This window comes from Oryx dammah, unplaced genomic scaffold, assembly GCF_014754425.2.
Source record: "Oryx dammah isolate SB20612 unplaced genomic scaffold, SCBI_Odam_1.1 HiC_scaffold_12, whole genome shotgun sequence".
NCBI lineage: Eukaryota > Metazoa > Chordata > Mammalia > Artiodactyla > Bovidae > Oryx > Oryx dammah.
Genome location: NW_024070196.1, coordinates 53,562,068 through 53,574,565, shown reverse-complemented (window position 1 = coordinate 53,574,565; position 12,498 = coordinate 53,562,068). Strand labels below are relative to the sequence as shown.

Here is a 12,498-nt window from a genome sequence, read left to right as displayed (position 1 = left end):
ACTTCTTGAATACATCTTACTGAGAAAGGCAAAGTAAATCAATTTCACGTATTTTGAAAATGCTATCAACACAAACTCATCCAGGTATTTCTTTCAACAAAAGCACTAACCTAGGCTCTAAAAAGAATTAATAGTCCCTTCAAAGGTTTCAGTAGGAAAAGACAAATTATTCAAATATAAACCAAAAGTTGAGAAGTGTCTTGGTCTAAGAAAGTTTAATTAGCATTTTAGGGTCAATCTAAGTAGCTGAGATGGGGAAATAGGGGTGAAAGAAAAAATTATGCAAATTGTGTTACCACAGAGGACATGAGTCAGACAGATGAGACAAACAGTCCTCATGCTCACTTCCCTCAGGTAACCATCACCTTAGACACCTCTCCTGACTTCCCAATTTGAAAACTGCACTCTTTCCGCATGGCCCCCTATTTCACCACCACCCTCCTAGGCACCCACTTTTTCTCCACAGCACTCTCTCCAATCCAACAGATTATTAAATATTTTCATTTTTTAATCTGTCTCCACTAGAATGTCACCTCCACGTAAGATACCATATTTCCCTCCAAGCTGTATCCCCAGTTTTCATGCTCTGTACCTAAGATGCTCAATTCCTAACAAAGCAGCGAAGGGAGAAAAGAACAGGCAGTCCAGTTAAGCAATCATGACGTGTTATATGAAAGGCCAAGTCGGTGAGCAAGGGGGATGGGAAGAAAAAGGGAAAGGAAAGGAAGGTACTGAATGTCAAGGAATTTCTAATGTTACTTCATATGCAACAGAGACACACAGCTCACTTCTTCCAACCCAAGGGACAAGTTAATTAAACTATCCATACAGGTCACAAGTGTAAAACATTAATGCTGTTCCCTACTTTTTGCATCAGCAAAATATTAACTTTGGTTAACAGTTTACTACTTAATATGATATCTGAAATATGTCACTAAAGCCTAGTATTTCTTAACTTGAGTAGAACTGATAATGCATCATGTGTTGATTATAAACCTATTTGCTTCTCCAAAAGAACATGTACTTTTTACTGTTTTGCCTGAAAAACGAACAGGAATCAACAAAATCAGATTCTTCACCATCTGAGCCACCAGGGAAGCTCATAGGAATCAACTGATTATCACAAAAGATTCAGTGCTCTTTTCACAGATAAAGAAATGTGGAATGAAAAGGTCAAGTACAATGTAGCAACAGCCCCAATCCCCATGAAGAAAATCAACAGGTTTATATCCGCAATGTCTTCAAACAAATCAAAGCAAATTAAAGTCACAGTACTTCCTGAGCAATAAACGGTTAAACTCCACTGTTTCTTTAGTCAGTGAGTCATGTCCGACTCTGCAACCACATGGACGGTAGCCCACCAGGCTCCTCTGTCCATAGGATTTTCCAGGCAAGAGTACCAGAGAGGGTTGCCATGTCCTTCCTCAGGGGATCTTCCCAATCCAGGGATCAAACCTGGGTCTCCTGCTTGGCAGGTGGACTCTACCACTGAGCCATCTGGGAAGCCCAAACTTTTTTCTGTTTAGCAGCCCATAAAATAAAAACGTAACACAGTTCATTTCCTAAGCAATAACTCCATGTGGTTACCTAAAAGGTAACTCAAACTTCAACTGAGAAATAGACTTATGAAGCTATAAAAAGTCAACATCCTACCTTACAACAAAATTAAAGCATGTATTTAAAAACCCATTTGAGGGAATTTCCTGGTGGTCCAGAGGTTAGGATTCGGCACTTTCACTACCAGAGATGGATTGGGGAACTAAAGTTCCCCTAGGACTTGAGGCACAGCCAACAAAACAAAGTAAAAACTACATCATAATGCAAAGTATTAGTATAAAGTCACTCAAAAGTTGCCACTCAAGATTCTATACAACTCAGTCAATAGCCTGCCTACTGGAAATAACGCCACTGATGTTCCAACACTGCCTTAAATCACACACACAAAATCTCTCAATAAAAATTTAATCTCTGGCTTGTATATACAGCACCTGATTAACTTCTAAGGGGTCCCCAATGACCTCACTGAAGGCCAGTATCAAAACTGCAAAACTTGAGATTATTTTAAAATTATGTAGCCAGCTTAAACGTAAGCATTATACTAGCTCAAACACATTAGTTGTTTTGTCCCATGACAATGTAGAAACTAGCTAAACAGCACTATTCTTTGAATTGGTAAAGCAGCAGCCACTGAGAATTTTTTTTTTAAACCAAGAAAAAACAGACACACATAAGATATACAGTAATTAACTCAGGATGCTGCATGAGTTGCTATGATACTCTCTTAATTTTCTTCAATGAAAACCACAGAAGACCTTTGTGAGGAATTAATTATTAATGGCTACACATCCCTTGGCTAACATGGCATGATATATGGGAGTCTCATGGCAGAATTTGAGAAATTTCAAAAAAGCTCACCTCTTGCCAATTTTTTCCCTTCACCTAAAGTAAACAAATGCTCATTGCTTCATGTATTTAGTTCTCAAAATAGCCCTCTGGAGTAAGGTTGTCAATAAAGACTGAGGTAGATCCCTGAGGCTTGCATGCGTCTTTTGCAAACACACAAAAAAAGAAACCTTGAAGTTGTGTCAAGTTTGCAAAGCCTGAAAAAAGTTAGCACATTTCTCATGCTGGTTTTTATAAGAATAAAATACTGTACTTTAAAGAACAAAAGGCATCTCTTGTTAGGATTAAGAACATCTGTGTCCTATTCATGACCATTTTTAGGAAAACTTGGAGGTCCACTGCTCATGAGAAAAAAAATGCAATAAAACAACAGGAAAAAAAAACTGTAAGAATCTAGAATTATCCTTTTCAATGCCCATCACCTTTCTTCTGCTGTTTGCATTTCACCAGTTTCTTAGCAACCATACAGGACTCAAGCGGGTAAGCATACACAGAACATGAAAAAACAATGTGTTTTTTTCTTTTAAGATCTAGAACCAATTGTACTAAACCTTGTTCTCTCAACCTAGGAGCCTCTCAAGACGGGGGTCCAATTTAGATAAATATATTACCCTAAAGGTCAGTGACCAAATTTGGTCAACAGTGGTGCCATCACTGCCGTCATCATTCTTGTCACTGTCAGAAACAACTGTCACCTTGCCATTACCAGGAAGGGAGAGCAACTGGAATATTCCTTTTGTAAGTTCTATTTACAGACTACAAAGAGCCCAACATCATCTTAGTATGATCTTACACAACGGAAGAACCCAAAACAGAAAAAGCCTTCCAATAAGCAACTTTTTGATATTAAAAACTGATAAATCACAAGAATTTATAAAGACCCAGCCTGCCACATTTGGCAACAATTTCTAAATGGACTGCAAATGTCAGGCATTCATTTATTTTCTGTACAGCAATGGCGTGTTCTATTTATAATTTTCAAATACCTAGAGTATTTAAAAGAAAAAAACAACCCCAAACCCAAAACCCAAAACACGAAAACACAGCTTAAATCTCCAAATAAAATGTTCTCACTCAATAGATAGCTGTTTCCTGCTTTTTCATCTAGGGTATAGTCTCAACTTTGGAGAAAGAAAAGATATTTCTTTATACTTACAAAAGATATACATGCTGCCAACAATAAAATTCTAACTAGTAAGTCTTCAAACTGCTCAATCACAAGTTCCAGCAAGGTTTTTCCTGTTAAAAAGAAACATATTTGTTGTAAATGTCATCTTAAGATTAGCATGGCCGGCGGAGGAGGGGGGGCAGAAAAAACATGTTAAGATTACTTACCTTCTTCAGCCGGTAACTCTGTAGAAATTCACCAGGCAACGTGTCAAGAGAAGGAAAAGAAAAAAAAAAATTTAGCACTCTTTCCAAAAAGAATTACTAAATTATCACTGTCTTTGAAAGATGCACCTAGATATATGAACATTCAACAGTATTTAATAGAAACCATACCAAAATGCTACCCCAAGAAAATATGCAGTATTTGCTGTACTCATCTACTCTGAAACGTGAAATCTCATCAATACCTAAGCAGGGTTTCTGAAACAAGGAGTCATTTCAGCCCTGTCATCACTTCTGCCAGATGTGTAACTTTGGGTAGTAGAACGGTCAGAGGCATTCTCAACTACAGCGACGCCTCATAAACCGGCTAGGGACGAGAAAATGTCTCGCAGGGCTCAACCCAGATGCAGGAGGCTCATCCCTCCCTCTGCCGGGGCCAGCTGCTGCTGGTGAAGAGCCGCCGAGCTAGCTGCGTGCGGTAGAAGGTCAAGGGCTGGAGCCACGCGGATGTCGAGACGAGGCGCAGACCCGACCTCGGTGGCCCCCGCCTGCAACCCCTCTCCTGAGGGGCCGGCGCGCGGGCTCAACCCGTCGCCTGCAGCCCTCGGCGGGCGCGGAGCCGAGACCCACGAGGTGGAGCCCGGTCAGCCATCTTTCCTGGCTCTCGGGCCCGCGCCAAGCCTCGCGGGGCCCCTGCAGCCCCGGCGCCGGGTACCTACCGTTGGAGCCCCATCTCTCCTTGAGCTTCTTGACCTGCTCCAGGCTCAGGCCGGTGCTCTCGTTGACGCCGAAGTGGCCCAGCACTTCCTCCACCGTCTTTGTGTGCGCGTTCTCCATGGCTGCGGGGGCCCGGCCGGCCTCGCCTCCAGTCCCCGCGGCCTCTTCGTCTCCGCCTCGCACTCGGGCCGCGGGCTCGTGCCACCCCGGGCGCCCAGGCGCGGACTGGTCTCTCCCCTTCCTTATCCTCCTCCGGCCGCTTCCGCCTCGTTGGGCGCTGAATCACCCCGCGCCCCCTCCCCCAGACAACCGCCCCTCTCGCTGTCCGGCCCTCGCCGGTGCCCGCCCCGGGCACAGCTGGACGGTGGGCGGGGGGGGGGTCCTGACCCTCCCTCCCCTCGTCAGAAGGGAGGGCCTCCTTCACCCTCAACCGCCCGCCGGGAGTGCAGGCCGCGGCCCCGAAGCCCCCTCCCCGTTCTCCAGTGGTGATTCTCAGCCCCGCCCGGGCCGGAGGAGGGGGTGCTCTGCCGACCCTTGAGAGCGGAACGGAGCGAGGGAGGCGAGCCGGCGGGATGGTGCGCGGAGCGTTCGCCTAGTCCCCTCAGCTCTGCACCCCCGACAGAAGCTGAGGAAACTGCGGCGGAGGAGAAGGAGGTGGCGTCGGGGACGGCTCCGCGGCGGCTGCTCTAATAGCATTTATCCGCGGCTGCCTCCCCTCTCGCCGCCGCCGCGGCATGTGGACGCCGCTCATTGGCCAAGAAGGCCCAGCGCGGCGCGGGCGGCGCGGCCCCGCCCCCTCCCTCCGGCGCCCTCCCTCCCGTGCGACTGGCGCCCACGCGGCCGCGCAAGCCCCGCCCCCTCCCGCGCACCGCCCCCAGGAACCCGGATCGAGGCCTGAGCGCGCCGCGCCCGCGCACTGCAGCCTGCGGCCGTCTCTTCGGCGGAGCGCGAGCCCAGGGCCTCTTTTTGGCTCGTGAGGATCTCGATTCCTACCCGGCTCAACCACTTGCAGACGTAGAAGCCAGGAGGGTGGAGGGCTTACGGTGCGCTTGCTGCACTCGCTGCCCCTAGGGAACTGCCTGCCCTTCAGAGTCGGTCTCGGGTTGGGGGTGGGTGACCGGGAAGGCGAGTCCGAAGAACCTACGAACTCGGTCCGCGGAGAGCTTCCGGAAGCGTGCTAGGGTTGGTGTCCTTGGCTCGCTCCCTCGCTCTCCGCCCCCAGGGTCGCGCTCTGCGTCCCTAACCTTATATCTTTCAGAGCCCCTGTCAGGAACAGAGGAGAGGAATTCCGCAGTTCACATCCCACGCGGCCAAAATCCCTCATCTGTCGCTTCGGGAACACCGCATCCCACACCCCCTGCCGAGAGCTCCATCCAATGCAAATAACCAGCCCTACCCCAGCGCCTCTGTGCTCAGGGGGAATCCCACTCTGGGGAGAGGAAGAAGGAGGTTTTATTTTATCCTTAATACCCCACACAGCTTTTGATAGGTAGAAGTCACAGCTTACACTACTGTAACTTAAGCCAGAGTTGAGCTAGAAGGTGCGTTGCTTGGACATTAATCAGGCTATTTTCTAGACTCCCACTTTCGTTGGTAGCAGAAAAAAGGGGCTTTAATCCAAAATCTGCTCTTAAACCACAGATACTTGCTCTAGAGGTCTGCAGAAAACCTGCGTCAACAAAGACCTACTGTATAGCACAGGGAACTCAATAGTCTGTAATAACCTATATGAGAAAAGAATCTGACAATAAAGCTATAAAACTGAATTACTTAACTGTACACCTGGAACTAACAAAGCATTGTAAATCAACTGTATTCTAGTTTAAAAAGTAAATTAAAAAAAAAAACTGTGTAGCATCAAGATAAAGAGAATTTTGCTAATATAAAAAAATTAGACTATTGGGACTTCCTTGATGGTCCAGTGGCTAAGTAAGACTCCATATTCCCAATGTAGGCAGTCCAGGTTCCATCCCTGGTCAGGGAACTAGATTCCCCCAGGCTGCAATTAAAGATCCAGAATGCTGCAACTAAGACCCGGTGCAGCCAAATAAATAGACTGTTTAACAGAGAAAAAGACCTCATTGAGTTCAGGAGCAAAAGGTGAACATATTCGCATCACAGAGCAATTTTCTTAAGGGACCCTGTGACAGGATGAAGCATGTAGTCCAGTTTTGTGTTTGGCTATGATGTACCATCCACACCAGGCAAAGCAGAACAAAAATCACCTCAGCTGTCCCATATGGCTCAACCTCAGGACCTAAGTAAGTGTTAGTTAGTCGCTCAGTCGTGCCCAACTCCTTGTGACCCGATGGACTGCAGCCCACCAGGCTCCTCTGTCCATGAGATTTTCCAGGCAAGGATACTGGAGTGGGTTGCCATTTCCTTCTCCAGGGGATCTTCCCAACCCAGGGATCAAACCCAGGTCTCCTGCACTGCAGGCAGATTCTTTACTGACTGAGCTACAAGGGAAGCCCTAAGATAAAGTCCTTTAATAGACGCAAATCACAGTGCATTACTGGGTTGAAAAAAATCAGGCAGGTCATTTAATTATTTCCAAGGTGTGGAGGCTGGTATGCAGTTTTGATTGATACTTGGAAAAGGACCAACAAAACCCTACACCAAACAAACAAACAGAAATTCTAGTGTATGGCAGTGCACTAAGAGAAACAAGGTGGAAACTGGTTAGGTCACAGGAATGGAGCCTCTTGCAGGAGGAACAGGTGACTGCATGGTGGGGGTGTGGTAATGGAGGGCTGGAGGTTCTTTTCCTTCTCAGATCAGGTCTGCTCCACTTCTTACCCATTCTGCCTCACCCCAGTAAGGGTAGAAAGGCAAGAGGACTGTTAACCTCAGTCTGGAAATTATCTCAAGCATTTGACTTTGGATCCGCGGCTTGGTCTCTGCTTGGAGTTGTCAGCACTTCTGCTTCTTGAGAGGCTCCTGATCAGGGCTTTTGTGCTGAATGCTGTTCCCCAGATCCTCCAGCTTCTTGTTCCATGTTATCTTTCAGATCTCAGCTTACATGTTACCTCCTCAGAGATATCTTGACTGACTACTTAAAGGGCTAGGGCTACCCTCCCCGGTCACACTGGCTATCACATTGTTTTATTTTCTTCACAGCACTTACCACTGATGTGTTTTCTGCTTAGCTGTTTACTGCCTGTTTCCTCTTACTAGAATGTAAGCTCCATGAGAACAGGAGCTTGTCTACCTTGTCCATCATTAGGGTGCAGAAGACCCCTGGTATATATCATTTATAGAATGCCTATTGTTTGAGTGAATGACAAGAGTTCCCACCATCCCTGATCAGTGACTTGCAAAGGGCCAGGCCATGGGAGGGCCCCAGCAAGTTTTTGCTGAACTCAAGTTTATTGATTTCCAATTAGTGAAATAAACAGGTTGTTGTGTTAGTCGCTCAGGTGTGTCTGACTCTTTGTGACCCCATGGACTGTAGCTCACCAGGATTCTCTGTCCATGGAATTCTCCAGGCGAGAATATTGGGGTGGGTTATCATGCCCTTCTCCAGGGGATCTTCCTGACCCAGGGATAGAACCTGGGTCTTCCACATGTCAGGCAGATTCTTTACCATCTGAACCACCAGGGAAGCCCTGTCGGCTCATATGAATGTGAAGCTTAGGTTTAAAGCAAACGAAAACAAAGCGAAGCAGCATTATAGGTTTCTCAGAGACGAGCATATGTGTAAGTTCACATTGATAGTGTTATCAGACTGTTCTTCGCAAGTCTATTTCCTGGAGGTTGGAATACAGATATTCCTCAACTTACCATGGGATTATGTCCTGATAAACCCATCATAAGCTGAAAACGTCATAAGTCAAAAATGCATGTAATACACATAATATGGGCTTCATAGCTTAGCCTTCAATGTGCTCAACACACATTAGCCTACAGTTGGGCAAGATCACCTAACACAAAATCTATTTTATAATAAAGTATTGAATATCTCATATAATTTATTTAAAGTGAAAAACAGAATGGCTTTAAGTGTATCAGTGTTTACTCTTCATGATCTGTGTGGCTAATTGGGAGCTGCAGTGGCTGCTGCTGCCCAGCATCTTAAGAGTGTGTGATAGTGTGTATTGATGGCCTGGGAAAAGATCAAAATTCAAAATTCGTTTTTTGCTGAATATGTATTGCTTTCACATCAGCATAAAGTCGAAAAATTATAATTCAAATCATCATGAGTCAGGAATTGTCTGTATTCCCTTAAACTGAAACAGTGTGCTTTTAAGCCTGGGCTTGGCCCTTTCTATGTCACATACCAATTATGCCCTTGGTTCCTCAACCCAATGGTGTCTCTAAAATATGTTGTTTAGAGGTTGCCAAAATTTAGCAAAACATAGCCTTCCAAAGGCAGACAGATGCAGTTACTCTTATGTAGAAATCAACTTATGCTCAATAGATTTTATACACATCTTGTTAATAAGGTTAAGCAAAACAAGAATGGGTTTTAGAAATAGTTTAGAAATAGACCCTTGAACAACACAGGTTTGAACTTTGTGGGTCCACATATATTCAGCTTTTTTTCCTATAGTGAATACTGGAGTACTACATTATCTGTGGTTGGTTGAATCCTTGGATTTTGAACTATGGATGTGGAGGAACTGTGTATGGGGACCAAGTCGGATTTTCCACTTCGTAAAGGGTGGACACTCCAAACCCTGTGTTGTTCAAGAGTCAACTGTACTCTCTCTCTCTCTCTCTCTCTCTATATATATATATATATATATATATATATAATTTTTTTTAAACCAAGGGCTGTAGATATATTCAATCAGTTGGGGGCAGAGAAACTGTGATTCAGAAAGATGCATGATTTGATCAAAGACCCTCAAAGGAATTAATAAAGGAGGATATTAGCTGGTAGTAGGCATGCGTGCTTAGTTGTGTCTGACTCCTTGTGACCTCATCGACTGTAGTCCATCAAGTTCCTCTGTCCATGGAATTTTCCAGGCAAGAATGCTGGAATGGGTTGCCATTTCCTCCTCTAGGGTATCCTCCCAATCCAGGGATAGAACCAGCATCTCCTGTGTGTCTTCTGCACTGGCAGGTGGATTCTTTACCACTGTGCCATCTGGGAAGCTGGTAGTAGGCAGGCTGGTTTAAAAAGCTAGGTAGAGTCTTCCCTGGTGGTCCAGGGACTAAGACTTGAAGCTCCCAATGCAGGGGGCTCAGGTTCGATTCCTGGTCGAGGAACTAGATCCCACATGCCACATCTAAAGATCCCACGTGTGTGCTTGTAAGTCTTTTCAGTCGTGTCCGACTCTTTGGGACCCTGTAGATGGTAGCCCCTGGCTCCTCTGTCCATGGGATTCTCTAGGAAAGAATACTGGAGTGGGTTGCCATTTCCTTCTCCAGGGTATCTTCCTGACCCAGGGATCTGCTGCAACTAAGACCCAGCACAGCCAAATAAATAAATATTAAGAAGAAGGGAAAAAAAAAAAAAAAAAGCTAGGTAGACATAAAAGGCCCAGTAGAAAAAAATGACATGCCAACTTCCCAACGCTCTACAACCCTCCCATAAGACAATGGAGATGGTAAAAGGCAGTCTGTTCCATATTTGGACAGCTCTAATCATTAAAGCAGTTTCATTCTGGGCTGAATTCACCTCCCACTAGCCAACTTCATTGGCTCTTGTTTAACCCTCTGGAGTAACTCTGAATAAGTTTAATCTCTCCTCTGTGTGAGATCCTTTCCAGTATTTCAACGTATTTATCATGCTCTGTGAGTCTCTTCTCTCAAGTAAAAAGAACTGCTCAGTCTCTGAGCTGTGATGTGTATAGCAGAAGTCTGCAGCCCCTCAGCACCCTTGTCGTCCTGTCGTGGAGACACCCAGCACTGAAGACAGGATCTCGCAGCGGAGTTATCACTGTCCACTTTTGTTTCCATGCTTTCTCCTGCACATTGTTGATTTATGTGAACAATCAATTCAAAAATGAGTCCTGTGTATATAAACTGGAGTCACTTAATCTTCCCATTGTCTACTTGCACTGTTGATCATTTTAAACCCAGGTGCTGAACTCCGACTGTAATGGAATGTTTTCCTGTTCACTTTGGCCCATCTTTGCAGTCCAGTGTAGTCTTTGGCGTCTTCATCTTCAAGGGATGTTTTATCTGTATGCCCCAACTTGGGTTACACACAACTTTGATAAGCATGGCTTCTGTCAACTAGTGCAAATCAACTTGACTACAGGTTCCAAAGTCAGGAAAGTGAAAATCTTATAACACACTGTCTTGCCTCATTTTGCATAACATGTTATACAGATCATTCTTTTGGTTGTACACCTGATGTAGTCAGCTTGATTTGAGGATCATGACATATGAAAAATACATGTTTACATACTAGATCAGAACTGGTACACTAAGGTGTTTACACTGAAAGGTAAGTGGGAATTAAAGCCATCCAACTTTGTTACATCTGCTGTCTCTTAGTGACTCTGGAACACAAGCTCACGGAGTGGAATGCCAGGCAAAATCACCAGTGCTATTACATTCTATGTTATGTAAATTGTTAAGCAGCCCTCCATGGGCTTACAAGGACTGCAGTTGCCCAGCTTTACAACCAAAGAAAGAGCCCAGAGTCAGCAACAGAGACATCTGTGGTTTAATGGATGGGGGAGCTTACACATCTGAAGCAAGGTCCTAGAGCAACACCCTCACTGTGTGCCACAGATGGCAGGCGGGATGTGGTGGCAGTCTTCGCTCCCAAGGGGAATGGGAGATTGATGTCAGGTTGACTTACTAGTTACCAGGGAAACCAGCAGAGGGACGTGCTCCTCACCACCCCTTTGATAAGCCAGCACAGGCTAGGGGCTTGGGCAACTATGTAGGAAGGTCAATCCTGTGCATAGGGTTTAGGTGAAGCTGGTGCTCGTAGGACAGGAGATGTGCAAAGAGCAGGAGAACAGACATCATGAGCGGCCTGACCATACATAGTCTCTCAAGGTAATTATGGGATGTATGGGATGTTAGTCCACTGTATTATTATCTAGCCCACCTTTCTGGTCCATAAGGACTTGACGAGAGGATTCTGTCAAATGCGTTGCTAAGATCTATGTAAATTTTCTGCAACAGTCCACAGTCTAGTGATCTTTTCAGCGAAATGTGTCCAGTTCGGCGTGGCTTGTGTTACTGATCATATGTCAGTGCCCAGAGACCACTTTTTCTACATGCCCACAGACTATAGCTTTAACATCTGAGAATTTGCCAAACTTAACAGACTGTCTTTTCCAGAATTTGGCCCTCTCCCATTAATAAGCATTCTTTTGATGGCTAAATGTCAAAAAAAACTCCAACTGATTAGCTTATGCTTATGAAAAAAGAACTTATTGGGAAGTAGATCCAATTCAGAACAGTTTGATCCAGGTGCTGAAATAAACTAACAGAATCTCTCTCCATCTCTCGACTGTGCTGTTTCGCTTTGCTTTTTCCTATCTTGAGAGCTCTCTCCAGGTGGTAGCAGAGATAAGCCCCAGCATCTTCAGTTTACAGTCCACAAGTTTAGCAGTCTCAATGGAAGGACAGGGCTAATAGTTTATCTGGGTCACGTGTCCACCGCTGGAAGCAGGGACTGTGGACAGCTCTATCTGAACTACATGGACAGAGAATAGGGGAGAAGTGGGTCCTCAAGGCCGTGGTTTTCAAGCTTTGGTGTGTATCGGGGGGTTGGGGGGAGGGGCAGTGGTGTGGGTGGTGTGCTCCAGAATTCTCAGTCATTAGGTCTGGGATGGAGACCAAGAATTTGCATTTCTAACAAGTTCCCAGGTGATGTAGATGCTGTAAGTTCAGGACCCATGCCCTGAAAAGCAATAGCCCAGAGGGAGGTCTTGGTGCTATTACCAGAAGGAGAGGAACAGATTTTGGGCTAGCAAAACGAAAGATGTCTACTTCACTGAGAAAAGTCAAAGATCTAACAGGTTGAGGGGAATTGGAGGTAAAGAGCACGGAGTGCTGGAAATCTTGTTTGGAGACACCCTGTATTCTTCCATGGTACCTTTCAATTTCATCTGCCCTATGTCCACCACAACC

At 45.4% G+C, this 12,498-nt stretch overlaps 1 protein-coding gene and 1 long non-coding RNA gene across 4 annotated transcripts in view; one reads left to right on the top strand and one right to left on the bottom strand.

Annotated features, from left to right (window-relative positions):
* ATP2A2 (ATPase sarcoplasmic/endoplasmic reticulum Ca2+ transporting 2) overlaps positions 1-5,188 on the bottom strand; it is a 56,579-nt gene extending 51,391 nt beyond the window's left edge. The window contains exons 1-3 of one of the 3 annotated variants that reach the window (XR_005722928.1): positions 4,455-5,188; positions 3,739-3,756; positions 3,560-3,642 (exon numbers count right to left, since the gene is read on the bottom strand). Coding sequence is in view for 1 of the 3 variants with exons in the window: in XM_040250653.1 (XP_040106587.1) it covers positions 3,560-3,642; positions 3,739-3,756; positions 4,455-4,572 (219 nt within the window). In the remaining 2 variants the exon portion in view is untranslated. Of the gene's footprint in view, positions 1-2,825; positions 3,440-3,559; positions 3,643-3,738; positions 3,757-4,454 lie in introns of those variants that run through there. The other 2 variants (XM_040250653.1, XR_005722929.1) reach the window with 2 other exon arrangements.
* A 160-nt stretch (positions 5,189-5,348) lies between these two features.
* On the top strand, positions 5,349-7,866 carry LOC120871105. Its single transcript, XR_005722952.1, has 2 exons — positions 5,349-5,495; positions 5,711-7,866. It is a non-coding gene; the product is annotated as an uncharacterized LOC120871105 (long non-coding RNA).
* The last annotated feature ends 4,632 nt before the right edge of the window (positions 7,867-12,498 follow it).